The 25,502-nt window shown below is 41.0% G+C and overlaps 1 protein-coding gene across 2 annotated transcripts; it reads right to left on the bottom strand.

Annotated features, from left to right (window-relative positions):
* On the bottom strand, window positions 1–24,137 carry LOC124136187 (bone morphogenetic protein 1-like). Of its 2 annotated transcripts, XM_048393912.1 has the most exons (19): window positions 24,050–24,137; window positions 23,266–23,398; window positions 22,331–22,477; window positions 21,302–21,395; window positions 19,940–20,061; window positions 19,281–19,424; window positions 18,206–18,296; window positions 17,122–17,252; window positions 15,947–16,129; window positions 14,764–14,833; window positions 11,727–11,857; window positions 11,051–11,191; window positions 10,395–10,485; window positions 9,019–9,143; window positions 8,255–8,428; window positions 7,005–7,095; window positions 5,652–5,776; window positions 4,888–5,061; window positions 1–2,501 (listed from the first exon to the last, which is right to left on the bottom strand). In XM_048393912.1, exons 3-19 carry the CDS (start codon window positions 22,413–22,415, stop codon window positions 2,407–2,409), a joined length of 2,067 nt encoding a protein of 688 aa, XP_048249869.1. In that variant the 5' UTR covers window positions 22,416–22,477; window positions 23,266–23,398; window positions 24,050–24,137; the 3' UTR covers window positions 1–2,406. The 2 variants fall into 2 exon arrangements, with proteins under 2 accessions (XP_048249869.1, XP_048249870.1); XM_048393913.1 differs by lacking the exons at window positions 4,888–5,061; window positions 5,652–5,776; window positions 7,005–7,095.
* Window positions 24,138–25,502: the final 1,365 nt, after the last annotated feature.

Here is a 25,502-nt window from a genome sequence, read left to right as displayed (position 1 = left end):
GACAAACCTAGAAACATAATCGGGGCGAACCGGGATTCGAACCCACAATCATAGGTTTCTGGCGTGCCCAAGGGACGCAACTCTGCACAGCGAATCGCGGCGCCTTAGACGACTGGGCCACCCGTGCCCCCCAAAAAACAAAGACAAACATTCAGTTGAAAGTGTTTTACCAATGCATTAATTCTTATGGTAATGATCCCTATAAAGAATTGTAGTCAGATTCGCTATCTGTCACAGATCTTCTTAAGCCAAGAGATGCAATAGGGAAGAATAGTGAATTTCTGAAAGATGGTCACCTACTCAAACATTTTCACAGAGCGGCCGAAGAAATTCTGCCAATTTCTAAAAATAAAATCAAACCATCAATGCGAAAACAAAAATCTTATCAATACAAGAACAGAAACTTTATCAATTCTAAAACTCCCAATAAAGAAGTGTACCTCCACTCACAATAATGCGTCCAAGAAGAAGGACAGGTTAGCATTGCCAAGGCAGAAGGCGACCTCTCAAAACCTTAAAGCCACAAGCTCGCTGACTTGGTTCATGCATGTCATCATATCCCAATAACGTAGATCGATGCTCATGATGTCAATCACTGGATTGTCTGGTCCAAACTTGATTATTTACAGACCGCCGTCATATCGCCGGAATATTGCTGAGTGCAGCTTTAAACAACAAACAAAGAAAATCAAAGTATAGAAATAAGATCACATTAAATAACATACAGACTAATATGGTTGTGTATTATTCTCTACCTGGGTTGTTCCATTACCTGTCTAAGGTAACAGGTGGCTACTGAGCTGTGGACCCATCTTCAATTGTTGTTGTTCAAATGAGAGGGTACAGATTAAACATTAATTATGTATCACAGGATCGTATGTTACATTCCTTTGGACTTCAGATACTTGTATCAGTGAGTGAGTGAGTTAAAATTTAACATTGCATTGGCATTATTTCAGCCATATAGCGATGTGCATATCAGACTACACCAGGGGTTGTTTTCTTCTGTTTTAGATTTGAACTCTGTGTATTGGCTATGAATATTCATCCCTTTCCACAGGCCCTGGCTGAGAATATTCCTATCTCAACAATCCCTGGCAGAAACAATATGCATCCCTCGCCACAGGTCCTTGCTGAGAATATTCATCCCTCTCAACAGACCCTGGCTGAGAATAATCATACCTCTCCACAAGCCCTGACTGAGAATATTCATCCCTCTCAACAGACCCTGGCTGAGAATAATTATACCTCTCCACAAGCCCTGACTGAGAATATTCATCCCTCTCAACAGACCCTGGCTGAGATTAATCATCCCTTTCAACAGACCCTGGCTGAGATTAATCATACCTCTCCACAAGCCCTGACTGAGAATATTCATCCCTCTCAACAGACCCTGGCTGAGAATAATTATACCTCTCCACAAGCCCTGACTGAGAATATTCATCCCTCTCAACAGACCCTGGCTGAGATTAATCATCCCTTTCAACAGACCCTGGCTGAGATTAATCATACCTCTCCACAAGCCCTGACTGAGAATATTCATCCCTCTCAACAGACCCAGGCTGAGAATAATCATACCTCTCCACAAGCCCTGACTGAGAATATTCATCCCTTTCAACAGGCCCTGGCTGAGATTAATCATCCCTTTCCACAGGGCCTGGCTGAGGGTATTCATCCCTCTTGAAAGGCCCTGTCTGAAAGTATGTATTTTCTTTAATAGGCCTTGTCCAAGAATAATTATGCCCTTTAGAACACAGGCTGTGAAAATTAATTCCCTTAGACTGAATTCCCTTAGAAAGTCCTCAGGCTAAGTACTTATTTTCTTGAATAGGCCCTGGCTGAGAATATTCATCTTTCCACAGGCCCTGGCAGAAAAATATTCATCCCTCTCTACAGGCCCTTTCTGAGAATATGCATCCCTTTCCACAGGCCCTTGGTGAGATTATTCATCCCTCTTGACTGGCCCTGGCTGAAAGTTTTTATTTTCTATAATAGGCCTTGCCCAAGAATAATTATGCCCTTTAGAATATTCAAGATCATGAACAGGCTGTGAAAATTGATTCCCTTAGAAAGGCCCTGGCTGAGTACTTATTTTCTTGAATAGGCCCTGCACGAGATGAAGCATGTTCTTGAACATGGAGTAACTGAGAAACTTCATGATCCTTAACAGGTCCTTGTTAGGAATATTCATGTCCCTGAACAATGCACTTTGAACCTTGGTGTTCAGGAAACTCGTTATAGTGAGGAGAAGGGCCATGCGTTCTTTTATCAGGATACGCATTAGGACTAGTAGACAGTGGATGCATATACGCAACTTGCTGCTTTGGCTGATAAGCTACTGCAGGAGTGGCTTGACCACATCCAGAAGAACTCGTGCCCTTGGACAGAGGTCTCCAGACGAGGTCATCAGATTATGAAGATGATGACAGCCAACGGTATGAGGCCACCAAAGATGCCACCAAGAATTGTTCCCATGTTGCTACCTGTAGCTGTAGCCTGACCTGAAAAAAGTTATAAATATGTAAAAGCTAAAAAGTGGCGAACTTACACAAATTCAGCCATAACAATAGGCATGACAAAATGCTGAACACTATCAGCCCAGGCAAAATAAGGTTTCATTTGGAACAAATTGCAACAGAATTTATTTCACCACACAGTGCATTTCTACAAGGTCCCGAAAACAACACACTAAAAGTCCCAAGCAATCCCAGTTTGGGAAATATGTCTTATTTGCATAATCTGATATGGCCACCAATTATCAATATATCTTCAATATCTCAGATGAGGTTCAATGTTTTGATGAAAAATACCATGTGTGGTATTGTGAAATAACCATGTTATATTTCTAAAAAGATATTCAAAACTGAATGTTTTCGACTATTGACAAATCTGCAAATATTCAAGATGGCCGCCAATTTCAAGATGGCCGACAAATTTCCTTATTGTGTGTTAACACTGTTGAATCTTTTAACTCTTAAACAGTGTGCTAGGACTTATATGCATATACCTTGGCACATTAACTCACTGAAGTATAGTTAACACTTTAAGATAAGAAATTCCGTCACCAGAGCCCCCTGTTCGGCCAAAATTCCAAGATGGCCGCCAAGAGTTTGATGGCTAGACACAGAATATAAATACACTGTTGGTCTCTGATGACATATTTGAGTGATTTGAACTACTAACTTGCGGTAAACAGACCCAAGGATGCATGTAGAATACTCAATCATTTGCAAAAATTCAATATAACCACCAAATATCAATGTTTATCTCTTAAATTACATGTTTTGGCGAGTTTGAATTTCAATGTTGATTGATATTATCTGAATCTACTTATCAACATGACAATAAACGCTGTAACAACTTTCGTTTTCATTCATGTAAAAGTTTGTTGGAAGGTCCTCTCAGAATTTACCCCAAACCAGTTGGCCTAGATTACCTGGAGTATATAGTATTTGTCAAGAATAGAGTGTGATTCAAAACAGCCATTTATTCATTAAACACTGTCTCGGACTCAACATCGGTTCAGAATTCAGCTTCAGGACACTTTAAACGCTGAAAACAGATGAGGATCGAAAGTTCAGATGTCTTTTGGCAGAAGCCCATGGTTCACACACAAAACTCTAAAAGTGGGAATTACAAAAAACGAAACCTGCATCTAGGATCATAGAAAAATCGAAATAAGGCAATTTGGCTTCTGACACTTTAGAACAGTATGTGTTGCTCTAAGAGGCAGTGGTGACGGGTTTATATTTCGAAAAATCGCAGAAAAAAATTAGGCCACGCCTACATAGAAACTAGTGTTTCCTGATTGGCTGATAATAGAATGTGTGGGGCTTGTATTGCATTATTGCGCTGAACGAAATCACTGATTTAGTACTGTTATCTAAAGTCTTGTGTGTGGTAATCATTAAATAAGCAGTCTGAGAAGTAATTATTGTTGACTTTATTTATTTCTAAGAATTGACTTCACTATTTTTTGCGTTTATTGAAATATAAATGCACACTTTGCTTAAATCCGCTACAGATTTCACGTTTATGCCTCTAAAAACACCAAAAATATTGAGTTCTTTATTGGAACCCATAGAAGCAATAGGTGTCTGGCGTACTTAAGGGAGTATGCCTACCGATTTGCGGCGCCTTAGATGACTGGGTCACCCGTGCTCCCTGATATATTAGAAACACACTTCAAGGAAGTTCAAAACTAGGAGGAGTGGAATGGGTTATAAACACTTCTATCTAAAACCATTCTCCACGTGTAACCTCACTTCTCAAATCATGCAAATCTAGTTGTCCAAAAGAGTCCTTACGCTACATCGTCCGTTGCAATGGAATTTAAAACTTTGGTATCAAACTTTAACAAAACATTATTTTCTGTGCTCCCCAAAACGGCATTAACTGTAGCAACAGACAGAAGTGACACATGTAATTGCATTTAAACGCCGTGGTATTTAATGAATGTGTCCAGTCAATCAGTTTTATTCAGTACTTAAAAGGCCACAGGCCTATAGTACAATGCGTATTTACATGTAGGTGACGTGGTTGTTAACTAACAATTCTGTTTCTATGTGACATCGCGTGATAAACATATGTTGACAGGTTACATAGCATAGTATCATTAGATGAAGTTAAAAGATCTACAAACTTATGGACATTCGGGTGTACAGAGTAGAAAGATGGCAAATATTTATCACGTAAATGTTTCTAAACTTGACACACCAGGAGAAAGTGAAACTCATCTTCAATTGAATTTGGGTTACACAATGTGCATATTCTGCCTCTTCTATCAGTGTGATTATATCTACCAGTCTCTATATACAGGTTGTGAGAGGAACATCTAACTCGTGCTAGTGCAATTCTAAATTTTTAAAACTCAAGTCCAGTCAGTACCTTGTTCTTCAGGTGTCGCATCTCTCCAGTATCTCAGCCTGAAACCACTCGCAGTGTTATCCTTGTTCGTGTGAAAGACAACAGTCAAGTATCGTTGAGTGGAATATATTGTCTCTGTTTCATCAACGCCCCAGCACCATTTACCCAACTGGACGCGGGTTGCCTCAGACATGCCTGTGCATAAAATGTGCACGATATTATTGCCCTGACCAATTTACTTAGCCTTTACCAGGCACTAGCGAGTGAGTAAGGTTTTTCGCTGCTTTTAGCAATATTCCAGCAATATCATGGCGGGGGACACTACAAATGGGCTTCACTCATTGTACCCATGACGGGAATTGAACCCGGGTCTTTGGCGTGATGAGCGAAACCTTTTAACCACTAGGCTACCCAACCGCCCCACATCAGGCACTAGGAGTAAGAATCATTAGACACTAACATTGCTGTCATAAACCAAAAGACAACATTAATAAGGTGAGCGTTAATGCTGATGTGCCAATACAAGAGTGAGTGAGAACTGTTTTACGCCGCTTTTTGCATCCAAAGCACCAGAAATGGGCTTCACTGTCACATTGTGCCCCTGGGGCGAATTGAACCAGGGTCTTCAGCGTTTCGAGTGAACGCCCCAACCACTAGGCTAACCCACTGTTACCGCCAAAACAAGAAGCTACCATAAACACTGAATAGATACATTTAAAATATGTCCGTCAACAAATGCTTTGGTGATTTGTCGTGTTAGAATTGTACATCGTTATGACACTTACCGTCATAGACTGCCAGATAGTCATACGTACAGTCGACTGAGGAGACAATGCTTGCTTGCACGACCTTAAACTTAACAATATAGTCTGCGTTGCCACTGTCAATGAGCCATGTGCAATGAAGACCCCTGAGGAACACAAAACAAGGAATTAATCCGTAAATGTCCTCACTACAAAGACTGTAAAAACAGTTTCTAGCCTTAAGAAGAAAAATATTTATACAACATTCAGTTGATGCAGTGCATTGTAACAGGATGTTTAACAATGCTTTTCTCACTGATCTTCGTTTGTAAACCTCAAGTTGTCTCAATAAGACATGCTGAAAGTAATTCCAACATAAATGGTTATCTCAGTCAAGTAAATTATTGATTGTATTTATTCATATAGCCATAGGATTTTATCATTAATAAACAATCATATTGCGTAGTATACAAGTGGCTGCCTCTGTTTGTGTTTATCCTGATAAACATGAATTCCGAATTACCCTGAATTGTTCCACAGCAACGTACGCCTGTCGAAAGTGACAACAGTGGTGTTAAGAGCTCAGACTCTTTCACTTGGTTAATTGCGTGTCATTGTATCCCCACGGCGTCGGTCGTTGCTCATAATATATCAGTGGGTTGTTTGGTCCAGACTCGATTACAATAAGCCGGCATCATATAGCTGTAGTTACTGCCTCATGCGTAGGTCAACAACAGATACACATGCACGCACACACGCACGCACGCACGCATGCATGCACTCACACAACTGGTAGATAAAAGAAAATCACAAAAGTATGTGTATGTTCCTGTTATGTTCGTAACATTGACTCGTTTTGATAATTTACAGGCGATCGAGACCTGTGAAGATCCGGAGTAGAATAGGCCTTCAGCAACCCATGCTTGCCGTAAAAGGCGACTATGCTTGTCGTAAGAGGCGAACAGCAGGATCGGATAGTCAAGCTCTCTGACTTGGCTGATGCATTTCATCGTATCCAAAATGCGTGGGTCCATGTTCATGATATCAATTACTGGATTATCTGGTCCAGACTCGATTAATTATAGACCGCTGTCATATAGCCGGAATATTGCTGAGTGCGGCTTTAAACAACAAACAAAGAAAATCAAAGCACAGAAATGAGATCACATTAAATAAGATACAGACTAATATGATGGTGTATTATTCTCTACCTGGGTTGTTCCGTTACCTGTCTAAGGTGTTACACAACAAACAAACCAAACTTGCAATCGTCGTATAGCTCGCATACAGTGCCGTCTTAAACATCCTGCAAAGTGCAGTGTTAAACAACATGAGACGCACTCAACAGCCATTACTCCATACAACTGTACCCACATACATATCTAGAATACTTACAATGCATATTTATTGGGATATGAGGGAGAAACAAGGTAATCGGGTTGTTCTGTAGCCCTGCGATCTTTTGGGGTACATCTGTCTTCGTGCGCTAAAAACATGATAGTATAGACACAATATCAAGAATGAAAAGTACTGGTACAAAATTTGAGAGAGTGAGTTAGGTGTAACACTGCTCTGAGCATATATCAATCTCATTAAAATCAGATCTAAGTTCCCGCTGCCACTAAACAAAGAACTGAAGACATACCATTACGGGTCACGTCAGACCGACCTTTCGCAAACTCTGACCGACCAATGGAATTACTGACAAGAAGACGACATTAGCCAATCAGAAGGCAGCTTTCTCGTGCTTTACGGCACTAACTGCAATTTGGCGACTACGCTTCGAAACATATTTTGACAAATTCTCGCTTAAAAATTTGAAACCTGAACAAAATAACATTCTCGAATGGCTAATATATGGTCTAGATTGTACAGATTCAATCGTTAATCCCGTAACTATCGCTCGGAATACCCCGTGTTAAAGTTTTCGAGGCTGCTTGATTAGAAATCACATCCCGACTGTCACTTACATGATCTGGTAAGCGACGCTCTGATTGGTCAGATGAAAGGTCGTTCTGACGTGACCCCTAATGGGATGTCCTCAGATCTTTGTTTAGCGGTAGCGAGAACTAAGATGTGATTTTAATGAGATTGAACATATATATATATCAGTTATACCACCAAGAATTAAAATTAAGACGAAAAGACGGGTTGGATTCGAACCCACAACATTAGTTTCTAGCACGGCAAGACCACCGTATACCTACAATATCAAATTTCATGTTTTTATTGACCAAGTTTGTTATTCCCGTTCGTTCACCGGAATTCGCTGAAGGGATACGATGTTGGTTTTTAAGTGCACAACACTTGATAAAACTTTTTTTACACCATGAATCATAACCGACTACTATTCTAATCTTTTTTTCAAACATTGAAACGAGCATCGTAGATTGTGTTAGGCAGGCAGAGCATGTACTGTTGTGGTAGTCATCTATCTCCTACGACTCATAACGTCTCTAAAGCTCATCAATTATTTGGTGAAAGTGAAACTCATCTTCAATTGAATTTGTGTTACACAATGTGCATATTCTGTCTCTTCTATCAGTGTGATTATATCTACCAGTCTCTATATACAGGTTGTGAGAGGAACATCTAACACGTGCTATTGCAATTCTAAATTTTTAAAACTCAAGTCCAGTCAGTACCTTGTTCTTCAGGTGCCGCATCTCTCCAGTATCTCAGCCTGAAACCACTCGCAGTGTTATCCTTGCTCGTGTGAAAGACAACAGTCAAGTATCGTTGAGTGGAATATATTGTCTCTGTTTCATCAACGCCCCAGCACCATTTACCCAACTGGACGCGGGTTGCCTCAGACATGCCTGTGCATAAAATGTGCACGATATTATTGCCCTGACCAATTTACTTAGCCTTTACCAGGCACTAGCGAGTGAGTAAGGTTTTACGCTGCTTTAAGCAATATTCCAGCAATATCACGGCGGGGGACACCACAAATGGGCTTCACTCATTGTACCCATGACGGGAATTGAACCCGGGTCTTTGGCGTGATGAGCGAAAGCTTTTAACCACTAGGTTAACCAACCGCCCCACACCAGGCACTAGGAGTAAGAATCATTAGACACTTACATTGCTGTCATAAACCAAAAGACAACATTAATAAGGTGAGCGTTAATGCTGATGTGCCAATACAAGAGTGAGTGAGAACTGTTTTACGCCGCTTTTTGCATCCAAAGCACCAGAAATGGGCTTCACTGTCACATTGTGCCCCTGGGGCGAATTGAACCAGGGTCTTCAGCGTTTCGAGTGAACGCCCCAACCACTAGGCTAACCCACTGTCCCCGCCAAAACAAGAAGCTACCATAAACACTGAATAGATACATTTAAAATATGTCCGTCAACAAACGCTTTGGTGATTTTTCGTGTTAGAATTGTACATCGTTATGACACTTACCGTCATAGACTGCCAGATAGTCATACGTACAGTCGACTGAGGAGACAATGCTTGCTTGCACGACCTTAAACTTAACAATATAGTCTGCGTTGCCACTGTCAATGAGCCATGTGCAATGAAGACCCCTGAGGAACACAAAACAAGGAATTAATCCGTAAATGTCCTCACTACAAAGACTGTAAAAACAGTTTCTAGCCTTAAGAAGAAAAATATTTATACAACATTCAGTTGATGCAGTGCATTGTAACAGGATGTTTAACAATGCTTTTCTCACTGATCTTCGTTTGTAAACCTCAAGTTGTCTCAATAAGACATGCTGAAAGTAATTCCAACATAAATGGTTATCTCAGTCAAGTAAATTATTGATTGTATTTATTCATATAGCCATAGGATTTTATCATTAATAAACAATCATATTGCGTAGTATACAAGTGGCTGCCTCTGTTTGTGTTTATCCTGATAAACATGAATTCCGAATTACCCTGAATTGTTCCACAGCAACGTACGCCTGTCGTAAGTGACAACAGTGGTGTTAAGAGCTCAGACTCTTTCACTTGGTTAATTGCGTGTCATTGTATCCCCACGGCGTCGGTCGTTGCTCATAATATATCAGTGGGTTGTTTGGTCCAGACTCGATTACGATAAGCCGGCATCATATAGCTGTAGTACTTCCTCGTGCGTAGGTCAACAACAGATACACATGCACGCACACACGCACACACGCACACACGCACGCACACACGCACGCACGCATGCATGCACTCACACAACTGGTAGATAAAAGAAAATCACAAAAGTATGTGTATGTTCCTGTTATGTTCGTGACATTGACTCGTTTTGATAATTTACAGGCGATCGAGACCTGTGAAGATCCGGAGTAGAATAGGTCTTCAGCAACCCATGCTTGCCGTAAAAGGCGACTATGCTTGTCGTAAGAGGCGAATAGCAGGATTGGATAGTCAAGCTCACTGACTTGGCTGATGCATTTCATCGTATCCCGAATGCGTGGATCCATGTTCATGATATCAATTACTGGATTATCTGGTCCAGACTCGATTAATTATAGACCGCTGTCATATAGCCGGAATATTGCTGAGTGCGGCTTTAAACAACAAACAAAGAAAATCAAAGTATAGAAATGAGATCACATTAAATAAGATACAGACTAATATGATGGTGTATTATTCTCTACCTGGGTTGTTCCGTTACCTGTCTAAGGTGTTAAACAACAAACAAACCAAACTTGCAATCGTCGTATAGCTCGCATACAGTGCCGTCTTAAACATCCTGCAAAGTGCAGTGTTAAACAACATGAGACGCACTCAACAGCCATTACTCCATACAACTGTACCCACATACATATCTAGAATACTTACGATGCATATTTATTGGGATATGAGGGAGAAACAAGGTAATCTGGTTGTTCTGTAGCCCTGCGATCTTTTGGGGTACATCTGTCTTCGTGCGCTAAAAACATGGTAGTATAGACACAATACCAAGAATGAAAAGTACTGGTACAAAATTTGAGAGAGTGAGTTAGGTGTAACACTGCTCTGAGCATATATCAATCTCATTAAAATCAGATCTTAGTTCCTGCTGCCGCTAAACAAAGATCTGAGGACAATTGTTGAATATACATAGGTTTTAACATGTCGAGCAATTAGGAAAAGTGAAAGAAAGAAGAATACTTGTTACAGTATATCTGGAACTATTTATTTGCATAATAGTATCCGAAACATGTCAACATTTTCACTATAAAATTGGAAAACATCTATATCACCAGAAGTTCTACATGCCATGTGAATAAAAATACACCGATTAAAAAAAATCATAAGTGGACAAATAATATTGCCCAGGTGATATCGTACTTCATAATGCTATTAACAGCAATACCAATTCACATTTCCTAATATTACAGAAATATTCAAACCATTGACCCAATTTACAGTTGTCGGTTAGTCAACTTTCATCATATATCTCTTGTTAATAGTTCGATTAGTTTACTAAGTAACAGGTCAGGTTATAGACTTACACGAGCTGTATTCTATGTGGAAGGTGACAGGGGACTCTCCTGTTACCAGCTTGACCATCATCTGACCACCGGTTCCAATGTAGAGGGCCCCAGACTTGGATCCACACAGTAGAGCAATACGTGAACTTGCTTCAGTGTCACCTGTATGCAAAAGAAAGTGATACCTCATATATCATCAGCACATATTACACTACTGTGTTGCAAGTCAACAGGTTGCAGGTTACCACATTGGTGAAACTCACAAACACGGGGATGGTGCTGACAAACCTGGAAACATTATCGGGGCGAACCATTTTTTTAACTCATGATTACTGGTGTCTGGAGTGCCTAAGCGAAACAACTCTGCGTAGCGAATTGCAGCACCTTAGATACCCTCATGGATGCAATTATAAATATACACTAAACCAAATGTAACTGAAGTCTTATAAATACATTGATCAATTAAAAATATAACTGATTATGTTGCTAGTAATCTGACTCGACTGATTGATCATTTTTCAATCTGTGTACACAACAAACTACTGGTTAAGAGAGACCAAGAAAGAACGTTTTTGGGTCCAATTGAAAAAACACAACTTTTTACTCCCTTCAACTGGTGTACATATTTTATGTGGGAGTAAAAATGGAAGAAAAATTAGGTGAGTTGTTGACAAAATGTATGGTTATACATAATTACCATCATATATTTCTACATGATCTGCACCACACTTGTCGTCGTTCCGTCTCCCGACATCATAACGCAAGACATTAAGTTGAATGTAGGTATTGTTTGTTTCTCTTGTCAACACCCATGTACAGGACGTGTGTCTGTAACAAAGCAATCGGGACATTTTTCCATGAAAAGGTGGCTTCATCCAAGATATATACTACACCGTGAGGCTGGTCTCCGGAGGGCATGCATTCCTATCCCACTGACAAGACATCACAGGCAGCCATGTTTGGATGGAGCTGAAGATCATGTCAATTGGACAGACCAGGGTGTACTTGCACAAAGCGATCATAGCGCTAAGACTATCGTAAGCCTATGTTAAAGTATGGGAGTTACAATCATCTTAGCGCTAAGATCGCTTTGTGCAAGTGGGCAACAGACATACTTTTTAGACTTCACAGATCGTCGTGCCCGAGTGTGCTGCTTCCGTTTTGGTCGGAAAGTCTAATTTCGACGGGTGATCCGTAGGGTTGCGACGGGTACTCGAGTACCCGATAACGGGTCGGGTAGCTTAGGACTCGAGTCCAATTTTCAGGTCTCGAGTACCCGTTCAGGGGAGATAACTCTCATCGCCTTTCGTAACTCGTAAGTCACTTCAAAATGGACGACAAAGCGGACAAACGTTCAAATGTTTTTAGTTAAGCCATGCAGGCATTTAATAAAAAACATAATACCTTAGAATAGATCAATAGATGTTTGATGACCTTTTATTCGCAAAAGCGTTACAAACGAGTAGGACAACATTGAACTACGGGTACTCGAGTCCGGTTCGGGTATTGTCTGCCGGGTACTCGAGTTCAGTTTTCGTACCCGGTCGCAACCCTAGTGATCCGACTGGCTATTGTCATGTGTTGTATGTTGGCATTGTGTGGCACATGACAACAAACTCTTGTTTGTTAAACAAGTCTTCAGAGATGTCAAAAGATGCACACAATTTGACATATTAACTTTAAAAGTGGTGATCCTTAGAAATCTTGAGAAATATATGTAACATTTTTATATTTTTTCACACCAGTTTCAGCCATATTCCAGCAATATCACTGCATGACACACTATCCCACATTATACCATGTAGGGAAGCGTTTCAACGGCATAATGAATCAAGCTTCAGTATGGAACTGAGGACCGGGTACAGATCATTAGTATTGGACAGCAGTTGAGGCGTAGATGTCTGCAAGTGCAGAACCCCTTGTTTGTGAGTACGCTCTTGGTGATCTCTTGTCAATAACAGTGTACCATAACTCTTATACCATGTAGTGAAGCGTCCTAATGGCATAATGAATCAAGCATTAACGCCAAGACCACAGGTTCTGCCCGAGAAATATGATTTGTTTGCATTTTAATTCTTACGTCTGCATAATTCAAACAAGACCATGATGGCCAAATCTGGACCAGACAAACCAGTGATTGATATTATGAGCAAAGTCCCACGGCATCCTGTATGATGGCATTGCCATGCAATGAACTGAGGCACAGAGATTGTTTAGGCACCTTCAGAATCGCCCCTTATGACAAGGTGAACAACTCTCACTCTGAATCCCAACAAGGATGTCAACTAACACTGTTGCCTCAGCAGTTAGGGAATAATCATCAAACTTATCATTAGTCTGTACACATAAATCATTACCTTTGAAGATCCAGGGTAGAATAGGTCTTCAGCAACCCATGCTGGCCGTAAAAAGTGACTATGCTTGTTGTTAGACTGAGTGAGTGAGTTTAACGCCGCTTTTAACAGTATTCCAGTTATATCACGGCGTGTCAGCTTAATGTGGGAGGAAAGCCCGAAGTGATGCAGGTCTCAGACGTTTACCATTTCGGTTAAACCCACGCGCACAGGTATGGTGCTGACAAATCTAGAAACATAATTGGGGCGAACCGGGATTCGAACCCACAATCATAGGTTTCTGGCATGTGCAAGGGACGCAACTCTGCACAGCGAATCGCGGCGCCTTAGACGACTGGGCCACCCGTGCCCCCTTTGTTGTAAGAGGTGACTTAGAATGGTGCCTGATAGATCATATCAGTGTTACAAAATGTTAAAGGTACCTGATGATAATTCAGATGTGAGAAATCTATTATTATTAGTTAGTGGCTTTTCATATGTATGGATTTCCCAAGATGTTGGAGATCCGCAATTATTTTTATATTCATTTAAGCAAAGACTAAAGGATATATTTTGTCACCAGTGGCACCAAAGTATTTCTGAATCACTTTATCTTAGCAAATACAGCAAAGTAAAATCATTGTTACAAACTGAAAGATATTTAACTTGTTTAAATGATAAAAGCTTATTGTAAACTTAGAATTTCATTGCACAATGTTAGTGTAAATGTATATCGCAGGTCCAAAGACGGTGATATTGTGAACTCTAATTGTACAAACTGTTCATCCGGAGGAGGAGAGGATGAATACCATGTCTTACTTATATGTGAAACGGATTCACATTTAAGGTATAAATCTCTCCCTATGTTGCAAGGTATTTTTAAAGACCGTCAGTTAATGATAAATCTGTTAAACTCTGAAAATCCTGATATGATCTATGCTGTTTCTGTATTCTTGAAACATGTCTTTATAATGAGGAATGTATAACTTGATGTATAATCTTATCATGTACATCAAGTGACAAATGTTAATATCCAAACTGCATTGTACTATGGGCCTTGATGCCTAAATTACTGAATAAACTGTCTGTCTGCAAGAGGCGACTAACAGGATCGGGTGGTCGGGCTCACTGACTTGGTTGAAGCATGTCGTATCCCAATTGCGTGGACCAATGTTCATGATGTCAATCACTGGCTTGTCTGGTCCATACTCGATTACTTACAGACGGCCATCATATAGTTGCAATATTGCTGAGTGCGACATTAAACAATAAAAACAACAACCAAAAAAACATCAATCATTACCAAAGTGCACAATGTTCAAGAACTCAGGAAACATTGTCATCTAGCTGTCCCTCCCACCTATCTGCCATATGTTACGTCTGGCGTGTATAAACACTTACGGCTGAATCTTCTTCATGAGGTACGACTTCCTCAACGACGCTGTCAAGGACTCACCACATGGGAGAGGATCTGAAACATTGAATATTATTCCAGGAAATAGTTTCACTGACCCCAAAACTGATTACGAAAACAATTACATGGAACTGCTATTACAGATGGTAACATTGATGTAATGAAATCATAAGGTGTACAGCTTTGCTAATTTTGCTTGTTCTGAAAATATTGTTTGGCTTCTTTCAGAGAAGGAAAATTGTATGGCATTAAGCACTGACTGAATGACTGAAAACAGGTTGAATCAAATGTTTTGTTTTTGTCTGTTTGTGTGTTGTTTAAAGCCGCACTCAGCATTATTCCAGCTGCATGACATCGGTCTGTAAATAATCGAGTCTCGACCATACAATCCAGTGATTGACATCATGAGCATCGATCCATGCAATTGGGATACGATGACATGTATCAACCAAGTCAGCTAGCCTGACCACCCGATCCAGTTAGTCGCCTCTTACGACAAGCATAGTCTACTTTTACGGCAAGCATGGGTTGCTGAAGACCTACTCTACCCCGGATCTTCACGGGTCGAATCAAATGTAGTCAGATGTAGATGTAACTCAAGGTGATGTACTGTATCTGCCGTATTGAAATGGTCAACGTGACCTCTTATTTTTTAAAATCCGTTTCATCAGGAATGGAAAAAACAGGTCACAATGTAATGTTTCATCACTGATGGGATTCGAACCACGGACCTTCTGATCCGAGGTTGGATGCCTTGTCCCCATGACCAAACAGGCTAACCCCGTCAACAGAAGACCCGTCCCGGGCCGCATAGTAGGGTACAGAGACTTATTTTGCTCAAATATAATATAAACGTGCCCCACGTTGGGCGCCAATGTAGCGGCCATAATATTTCCGAGTCCCATGATGGGATTCGAACAAGGACCTTCTGATCCGAGGTCGGAAGTCTTGTCCACATGACCGAAGAGGTTAACCCCATCAGCAAGCTGACAAGGTAAGGATGCCATCCGTGGGATGACTCCACGCATTGCTACATGATCAAATAAAGGTTTGGGGTATTTTTTTGTAGTAAGACTAATCACACAAGTTCATAAATATATTCCTAAAACATTTATGATCCCTTACCTGTATTGTTCAGTATATTTAATAATAATTGAAAGATAAACATACCACTGAAGTTTCCTTGCTCATACATTAGCACAAAGCCAATTCTCCCATGGTCAAAAGAGTTGACTGTTTTGAACACCATGGTCATGTAATTGCTGCTGCTGATGAAGACAGGCAGGTCCAAGGCACACCAGCCATATTCTCCAGTGTTAATAGACTTCAGCTCGGAACTGGTTGAAGATGGGCCTGTAATGAGTGAGTGAGTGAGTGAGTGAGTGGGTGGGTGGGTGGGTGGGTGGGTGAGTGAGTGAGTGAGTGAGTGAGTGAGTTGGTGGGTTCGTGGGTGGGTGAGTTGGTGGGTGGGTGGGTGAGTGAGTGAGTGAGTGAGTGAGTGAGTGAGTGAGTGAGTGAGTGAGTTGGGTTTAAAGCCATACTGAACAGTATTCCAGTGAGTGAGTGAGTGAGTGAGTGAGTTGGGTTTAAAGCCATATTGAACAGTATTCCAGTAATATCACGGCACGGCAGGTTAATGTGGGAGGAAAGCCCGGAGTGATGCAGGTCTTAGGTGTGTACCACACTGGTGAAACCCACGGTGTGGGTGTGGTGCTGACAAACCGAGGTAATCAGGTAATCAGCAATCACTGGTTTCTGGTTTTTAAGTCTAGTGGCTGAAGTGTTCACTCGTCATGCCAAAGATCAGGATTTTATTCCCCATGGGTACAATGTGTGAAGTCCAATTCCAGTGATCCCCGCTCGATATAGTTTGTTTGTTTGTTTGTTTGTTGTTCCGCACCGCACTCAGCAATATTCCAGCTATATGACGGTGGTCTGAAAATAATCGAGTCTTGACCATACAATCCAGTGATTGACATCATGAGCATCGAGCCACACAATTTGGATCGATGACATGCAATCAACCAAGTCAGCTAGCCCGACCACCCGATCTCATTAGTCGCCTTTTACGACAAGCATAGTTGCCTTTTACAGCAAGCATGGGTTGCTGAAGACCTATTCTATGCCGGATCTTCACGGGTACTCGATACGGTTGGAATACTGACAAAAGTGGCGAAAAAACCTACTCACTTACTCATTCTAATCAGTAAACATAAAATCAGACATGATACCATTGTCAACAGAAGCGATTTGAATACATTCAATACATTTGGAATCTGCCTTTTTATGCCTTGATTATGCCTGGATTGAGTTATTGCTCTATAACAATGCCTGGTTTGTCTTACCATCATAAAGCCTGACCCTTTCACTGAGACAGCTTCCGTCGGCAGTGTTGTAACGCAGATATGATTCCTGAACACGCAGACGTATTCTTTGTCGCGGATCAGCAGTAAAGATGTAGCTGTAGGTGATGCCTCTTTAAAAATCAAGGGAATGGACACAGTAAGATTTACATGAAATGCATGAACGGTCATGACGAGGTGCTTTGGTCAAAGGGTTAACTGGTCTCATCCGACGGGTTTCTGGTATTCTCAGCTGTAATAATGCCTTAGTTTTTCTAAATGTGCTGTGAATGCCAACTCACTCACTACAAGACATAATCATAAACCTCCGGTGACGTCATCCTATTGTTCTCCAGTCGGGTTAAATCTCATAAACAGGGACGTTGTAATGTCCCTGGGATTTAATAGGATATTCAAGTCATATTTGCTATATAATGTGTTATAATATCCCAGGGATTTTATATAATGTCCTGGGTATTTTATTAATATAACTTCCGATCAGATTGTAACATGTAATGAAATGTAAAATCAAATGACAAATATTTTATTTATATTCCCGAGGATCGAACTCGCAACTTTCATATCTGTGGCCCAGTGAGTGTACCACAAGGCTACAGTGGCGTTGATAAGCCGCACTGCTTTTTAGAATGTCCTTTTCAAGATCCGTACGCCAGCAACAGATATTTTACGCCCGTTTCCTAAGGTTCATGGAAAGTATGTTCGAAACATAATAATGTTGATAAATGTTGTTTTAAGGTTCTAAATCGGTTTATAAGTAAGATAAAACACTTCCCCTCGGGTTGTTGTGATATTTAAAACCCTTTCCATCGGAAAATCCCTCGGGATGCGGGTTTTAAATATCATAAAAACCCTCGGACGTGTTTTATCCTATACATAATATATGTTCTTACGTTTCTCCAGCCCGGCCTCCTCACTGTACAATATTCATTTAGCATTACAACATGTTTTACAAAGGTAAGCATCTTGCATATCACTTTTAATCTGCTGAAATGGATATATTTACCAATTTTGTAAAATTTATTTAGCCAGCATAGACTAAATGAAAACAGAATTATAATGCACTTACTGAGGGAATCGTTTTTCAAATCCAGGTGAGGTTAAGTAAAGTGGAGTGTTTCGTACGGGCATGACCATTTCTTGGACTCTGCTTGCTGATCCTGTACATTAGAAAGGTAGCAGTGTGTTATCTGGAGAATATGTTTTCGTCTATCTTGTCGTCTGCCTGTAGTGAATGGTCCTGAATGAGTGGCGAGCTAGGGACATATTTATGCACATGCGGGACCCGTAAAGATCCGGCTTAGCATAGGTCTTCAGCAACCCATGCAGTTTAACATGAATATCCCACTCAGACACAGTATACTGACTCCGAGACGACCTGTCCTTGTTTTATCCCCTTAATGCCGAGCGCCAGACAGGGTAACAACAAGTACCATCTTTTAACGTCTTTTGGTATGACGCGGTCGGGGATCGAACCCCGGACCTTCAGATCTCCGGGCGGACGCTCTACCACTAGACCACGGAGGCGGTCCTCCAAAACAAGAAAACATATGAGACTATTATAAAGCGGCGAACTTTTTCAATCAAGAATACACATGTACACTCAAGGAAGCTTTCATATAGATTAATTAATGGATGCATCTGTATTGAAATTTCAATCTGATAATGCCAGGTAAGTACATATTATTTCGCAGCAAGAAACATATCAACGGCAGCATCAATTGTCCACAATGTAAATGTACTACAAGTAGCATAAGCACACCTGTAGTCAAGACAAACATCTTCTGGATCGGGCGGTCGGGTAGCCTAGTGGTTAAAGCGTTCGCTCGTCGCGCCGAAGACCCGGGCTCGATTCCCGACATGGGAGCCCATTTCTGGTGTCCCCCGCCGTGATATTGCTGGAATATTGCTAAAAGCGGCGTATAACAATACTCACTCACTCTGGATTGCATCCGCAACATTTTTGCATCACGGTCGCTGTCATTGGAACGTTTATGTTTTGTTCTAGCAGTGCACGAATGCCTAACGATCGTGACCGATATGGGAAATCTTACGATTGATGACTAAGTTTTCATGTTTGCAGTAGTGTACACTGTCAATATGGTAGTATCTTGCGAGATTGCATGTTCGTAGGGGATACCTACCTCTGACTTCGGAGTACTTGAGGGAGAAACCCTGTCCGTTGTTGGAGTCATCAATACCGTAGATCACTGTGATTTCGTTCCTCTGACTGTTCACAACCTCTCCAGCCCTTTTCCCACACCATAACTCATCTAGCGTCAAAGTACCTACAAAGAAATGATCAGGGGGTCTTCTGGACAGACAATACCTTCACTTTCTGTACATGCAGAACACGCCTTCCAAAATAACACTGGTGACTGTCTATTTCTCAAATGTTTTTACATGTTGAGTAACTTGATTTTAAATACGGATGTTTACATGATTTAAAGAAATTAATGGTTTTAAATCACTAGGACATTTTTTCAGCTTGTTTAACAAAGTGCGCTGCCGGATGGTACTTTTTTTCATATCAAAATATGACCTATTTAGCAGTAGTTAGTTCTGTACAGCATTACAAACTAGTTGTGCGGACGGACATGCAAGAAAACAATACGTCACATATTTTGATGATAACACCAGAAAGATTTATATTTTAATTTTCAAACTTTCTGTGCTTTAATGTCATTGGCTATTCTCAGAGAAGGTAGTTCTAACTTAAATTCATGTAAATAGGATCTTATAAGAACAGAGACGAAATCGCTGTACAATGTATTTGTATTTATTCTATCATATTATTACTTACCATCTGATATTGTCAAGCTGTCATGTTTGCAGGCTGGAGAGTATTCAATGTCAAGGTCGATCAGGGTCACTCTTATGTGATAACCGCTTTGTGCTCTAATTGTGAAGATACAGCTTTGTGTCCTGTACAGAAGATACAATATTTTGGTGATAAACTTTCCAACAAAGAGTGAGTGAGTGAGTTGGGTTTAACGCCGCTTTTAACAGTATTCCAGTTATATCACGGCGTGTCAGCTTAATGTGGGAGGAAAGCCCGAAGTGATGCAAGTCTCAGACGTTTACTACTTCGGTGAAACCCACAAGCATGGGTATGGTGCTGACAAACCTAGAAACATAATCGGGGCGAACGGGGATTCGAACCCACAACCATAGGTTTCTGGCGTTCCCAAGGGACGCAACTCTGCACAGCGAATCGCGGCGCCTTAGACGACTGGGCCACCCGTGCCCCCTTTCCAACAAAGAAGCAAGGACACAAAGAGAATTTGTGAGTAAGTGAGGATCGTCTCATGCCACTTCCAGCACTATTCCAGCAATATCACGGCATGACACACTGAAAATATGCCTCACAAATTGTACCCATGTGGGTAATCGCTCCTGGGCCCTCTGCGTGAGGAGCGAGCGATTTAACCACTAGGCTACCCAACCACCTGGAGACAAGGAGAACTAAACTAGTGGGATATTTACATGTCCTTATATCAGTTCAGTGCATCCCTTAGGTTTGTTACCGTACTGTCATAGTGTGGAACCCAATTTCCCCCAAATCATAGTGTTTGTGAGATATGAAAGACATTCGATGTCCTTTAGCAATTTAGTGTCCTTTCCCGCGCACTGACGTTCTTTAGTACACATTGATCTTTCTTTTCATATGACGTCTTTTCGTAACATTTGATTATTATATTGCATACTGTTGACCTTTATTTCAACTTTGTATTTTTTAACCGGCGTCTGTTTGTTTTAAAATTTGTATTTTGACCTTTATTAGTAACTTTTAATACTTTATTTGCAACATTTGACTATTATTACATACTTTTGTCCTTTGTTTCAACTTTGTATTTTTTGACCGAATGGCTGCCCATAAAAATGTCAAACAAAAAGTATTTACCGTGAACTCTTTTGAATCTGGACGGTGCCATTCCCATTAGTGAGTGAGTCCTACTCTGTTGGTGCAGTGGATGGTAATTAAAAGAAATAAAAAGGGTAACTAAACCAGATAACATTAGAAGGTATAAACAAGTGGCGGTCCACTAGATGATCATACCACTGACTGAGTATTAAACTCCATTACTTTAACTGGGTTCTACGATAAGCAATGAGCTGAAACACATGACTGATTGAAGTCCAGGAACACTAAACAAAGACTTACAGGAGTGAGATCTGTGGATATCCTGGCGATGTAAGAACCTGTTCTGTTCCAGATGCAACCAATGTCTGATTACACGGGGCATACGTGCTTTTGACTGGAAATTGAAAATCGAAATATCTTCACATTACAAAGTATGAAGCATGCATATAATTAACATAAAATGTTTGCAACAAAACAGGTACAAAGCAAATTGTTCCACTGGTATGACAGGGGCTTATATGCAATTGAATTTCCCTTCAAAACATTTATTCGGTGGTGTGGTTCTCTGATGTGGGGTGGGCACGGATGACCAAGTCATCTAAGGCGCTGGAATTTGCTGTGCATATTTTCGCTGTCCATATTCAACCTGATTGTTTCCAGGTTTGTCAGCACCATATTCTTTCTCGTACGTTTCACCAAAGTGGTCAGACTTGGAGGAATTCAGACTTTGTTCCCACGTTGTGATGTGATTAAAACAGTGCCAAGGGGCGTTAAGCCACACTCACTCACTCTGGTGAGGAGGATAGTCAAGATGTGAAGGTTTGCAGTTTGTAAAATTTGATAACTTTTTTGAATGAGTGACAGTGGACAACAGTTTTGTTTTCATGTTAGACATGTATGCCGATAGTTTTAAAGTCACTCAATTTCATATTTTGGGGGGATTTCAGGATCAGCTCTTGCACAAAGACAAACCCGAAATACCGACAATATGAGGACCATAACTCGTCTGTTGACAGACACAATGTATTTCCTTAATGTTAAGAGTGAGTGAGTGAGTTGGGTTTAACGCCGCTTTTAACAGTATTCCAGTCATATCAGGGCGTGTCAGCTTGGTGTGGGAGGAAAGCCCGAAGTGATGCAGGTCTCTGACGTTTACCACTTCGGTGAAACCCACGAGCACGGATATGGTGCTGACAAACCTAGAAACATAATCGGGGCGAACCGGGATTCTAACCCACAATCATAGGTTTCTGGCGCCTTAGACGACTGGGCCACCCGTGCCCCCCCCCCCCCCCCCCCCCCCCCCCTTTATGTTGAGAGAAAACCTACCTTGTACCAGACGATATCGTACATCAAAACCTTGGCCTTCGTTGGCACTGTCTGAAGTGAATGTGATTAACATGGTGTTACCCATGCTAACGAACTTTTGTCTCGGGATGCTTGAACCGCATATAACATCTTTTGGCAAGGACCAATCTGCATAAAAAGAATCAATATTCAGGCATGAAGTACAGGGAGTTGGTTCCAGAACACATTGACAGGAGTGATTAATATTGCTGTCCTGAAACAACAAATTTACAATTACCTTAATTGATATCATAAATGAGAAAATGGTCAATCAAAGGTGTTAAGTACGTCATACGTATACCCAACAAAAACAGTTTTGGACCATGAATTTTTCGGGATATTTTTATGACACTCTTCACAACCAAAAAATACCCCCCAAAATATTCATGATCACAAACTTATCTTGTTCCGCTACATGTGATTCCACTACATGGGATTCCGCTACATGGGATTCCGCTACACGGGATTCCGCTACATGGTATTCCGCTACATGGGATTCCGCTACATGGGATTCCACTACATTGGATTCCGCTACATGGAATTCCGCTTCATGGGATTCTGCTACATGGGATTCCACTACATTGGATTCCGCTACATGGGATTCCGCTACATGGAATTTTCGCTACATGGGATTCCGCTACATGGGATTCTGCTGCATGGAATTCCGCTACATGGGATTCTGCTACATGGGATTCCACTACATTGGATTCCACTACATGGAATTCCGCTACATGGCATTCCACTACATTGGATTCCGCTACATGGGATTCAGCTACATGGGATTCCACTACATGTGGTGAAAGCAACGAATGCCTTCCTGAGAGTATTACGTTGATCCCAACAACATTAATGCGAGTGAAATGTGTCTTGAAACTTTCTATTAGATTCATGGCTGTGCAAAGGGAAGTAAAACATACGAAGGTAATCCACTTCGAGTTTGTCTTCGTTACAAGCAGGGGGGGTGTGCCCGATATCTCCACTTGCATGACCTCGACCTCTATCGTCCTTTGCGGGTCATTACTTGATATTGTCCATCTACATGCGAGGTTGCTGAGAAGAACAGATTGACATTCTAAAATTCACTCTGAAAGATACTCCATGTCAAGAATGGCACACAGTGAGTGAGTGAGTTGGGTTTAATGCCCCCTTGAACAGTATTCCAGTCATAGCATGGCGTGTCAGCTTCATGTTGGAGGAAAACCCTAAGTGATGCAGGTCTCAGACCCCGGGTGAACCCGGGTATGGGACTGACAAACCTAGAAACATCATTGAAGTGAACCCACGACAATAGGTTTTTGGCGTGCCCAAGAGACGCACAGCAAATTGAGTCACCTTAGATGACTGGGCCACCCGTTCATTGGTCCAGGCAAATGGGATACGAAGACATGCATCAACCAAGTCAGTGAGCCTGACCAACCGATCCCGTTAGTCGCCACTTACGACAAGCATAGTCGCCTTTTACGGCAAGAATGGGTTGCTGAAGTGTAAGGGTGGTATGTGCATATAGTTAATGGTATATAGAACATGTGAATATGTAAAAGTAGAGAAATACAGGAATCTAATAATAATGACATCATATACTTATCCAGCTGAGACCGTTGCAATTTTCTACTTGTTACCGAATCCAACTATACAATGCCAGAACAAGCAGGACATCAGAAGGATAAGAAATGAGGTTCATATAGGACTGATACGCCTTACCTGTAATAATGTCTCGAATAACCAGGTGACACCAGGTACGAATCAACATCAGTTGCTGTCAGCTTGTCATCTCTACAGTCAGAATCTAGATAAATATGGAGAACACTGTTAACTTGATGTATACAGATGACGTTTCAACACACATGCACTCAAAAACATAAATGACATCTTTTTCCAAATGGAATACGAATACTTTAGTATCCTTTTCTGAGCATCATGTTTTGTCTGTACATCTTCCATCATATTCCCCACAAAACCTGCTTCAAATGTTCTCAAAGTCAGACGTCATGTACATCGAGAATCAGATCTACTAACAAACTTCAACTATTTGCTTCAACTTTCAAATGAATGTCTTTTGGTTCCTGGTCATGTTTCTATTCTCCCGCACAGGTATGGAACTATTCACTGAAGGATTTAAGGCTTTGTTCTACCCCCCATGCCACCAAATCAAACTTGAAAACCCATCTCTTCAGGAAAGTGTTCTGCACAACTACCGAGTAGATTGATGTTCGCATGTGACAAGTGACAGGTGACAAGTGACAAGTGACAAATCAATCTTTAGAATCCATCTATTCAGGAAAGAGTTCTGCACAACTACCGAGTAGATTGATGTTCGCATGTGACAAGTGACAGGTGACAAGTGGCAAGTGACAAATCAATCTTTAGAATCCATCTATTCAGGAAAGAGTTCTGCAGCTCTCCCGTGCAGCTCTATCGGTAACATGGATTTTAGCATGACAAGTGATTATTATTACCACAGTTGATTTGGTTACAAACACAAACAGAATCATCAATGACATTACATTACTCAATTGCAAACATATTCACCTTCTTTGATCATGTTCATTGCAATGTTTCTATTGAACATAATGAATATTGTCCCAAAACACCCATGGATATTTTTTAAATGTCACATTACACATGTACCTGGGAAGCTACTGTTCACACAGTACGAAGCATTAGGAGATATAAGCACTTGTTTGAAAAAAGGAATAAATGAAGTACACTTACTTAAAATGCTCTTGTATTCGATTGGCACGGTTGGACTTGAACCTTATCTGCAGGCTGGGTCCACTGCTCTGATACGACGGTGTCATTTGTCCACAGATAGTCGATACATTATGTTCTCCAATATCTAGAGAAAGGGCATTAACTGCTACAAAGACACGATGATGAAAGTGAACAATATGAATTGTAGTCTTTATGCCTCTAACCTTATTGACCCACAATTCATCAAACCAATTTCAAGATAGTACTTAGTAGTTGGTGTTTGTAGGCTCAGGCCCAACTGAGTGAGTGAACGAGTATGGTTTTACGCCGCTATTAGCAATATTCCAGCAATGTCATGTGGGGTAGGGACACCAGAATGGGCCCTGCAGAAAACATAACTGATGAATATGTTATTGCGACCTGCTCAGTACGTCAGAACTTGGCGTGGTGTCCCTATTTCCAA

The sequence above is a fragment of the Haliotis rufescens genome, unplaced genomic scaffold (genome assembly GCF_023055435.1).
Source record: "Haliotis rufescens isolate VD_foot unplaced genomic scaffold, xgHalRufe1.0.p SCAF_121, whole genome shotgun sequence".
NCBI classification, from domain to species: Eukaryota; Metazoa; Mollusca; class Gastropoda; order Lepetellida; family Haliotidae; genus Haliotis; species Haliotis rufescens.
The sequence above is the reverse complement of the archived record's forward strand: the minus strand, read 5'-3'. Positions and strand labels throughout refer to the sequence as shown.

Bases quoted from the DNA above. Each gene is read 5' to 3' on its own strand.
- LOC124136187 (XM_048393912.1), bottom strand. From the start codon at position 22,415: ATGGGTAACACCATGTTAATCACATTCACTTCAGACAGTGCCAACGAA. The intron at 20,062-21,301 runs GTAAGTCTTTGT...TCTTCTGTACAG, and splicing joins TATCCACAGATCTCACTCCT to GACACAAAGCTGTATCTTCA. The intron at 10,486-11,050 runs GTAAGTCTATAA...CCATGTTTTTAG, and splicing joins CCACATAGAATACAGCTCGT to CGCACGAAGACAGATGTACC.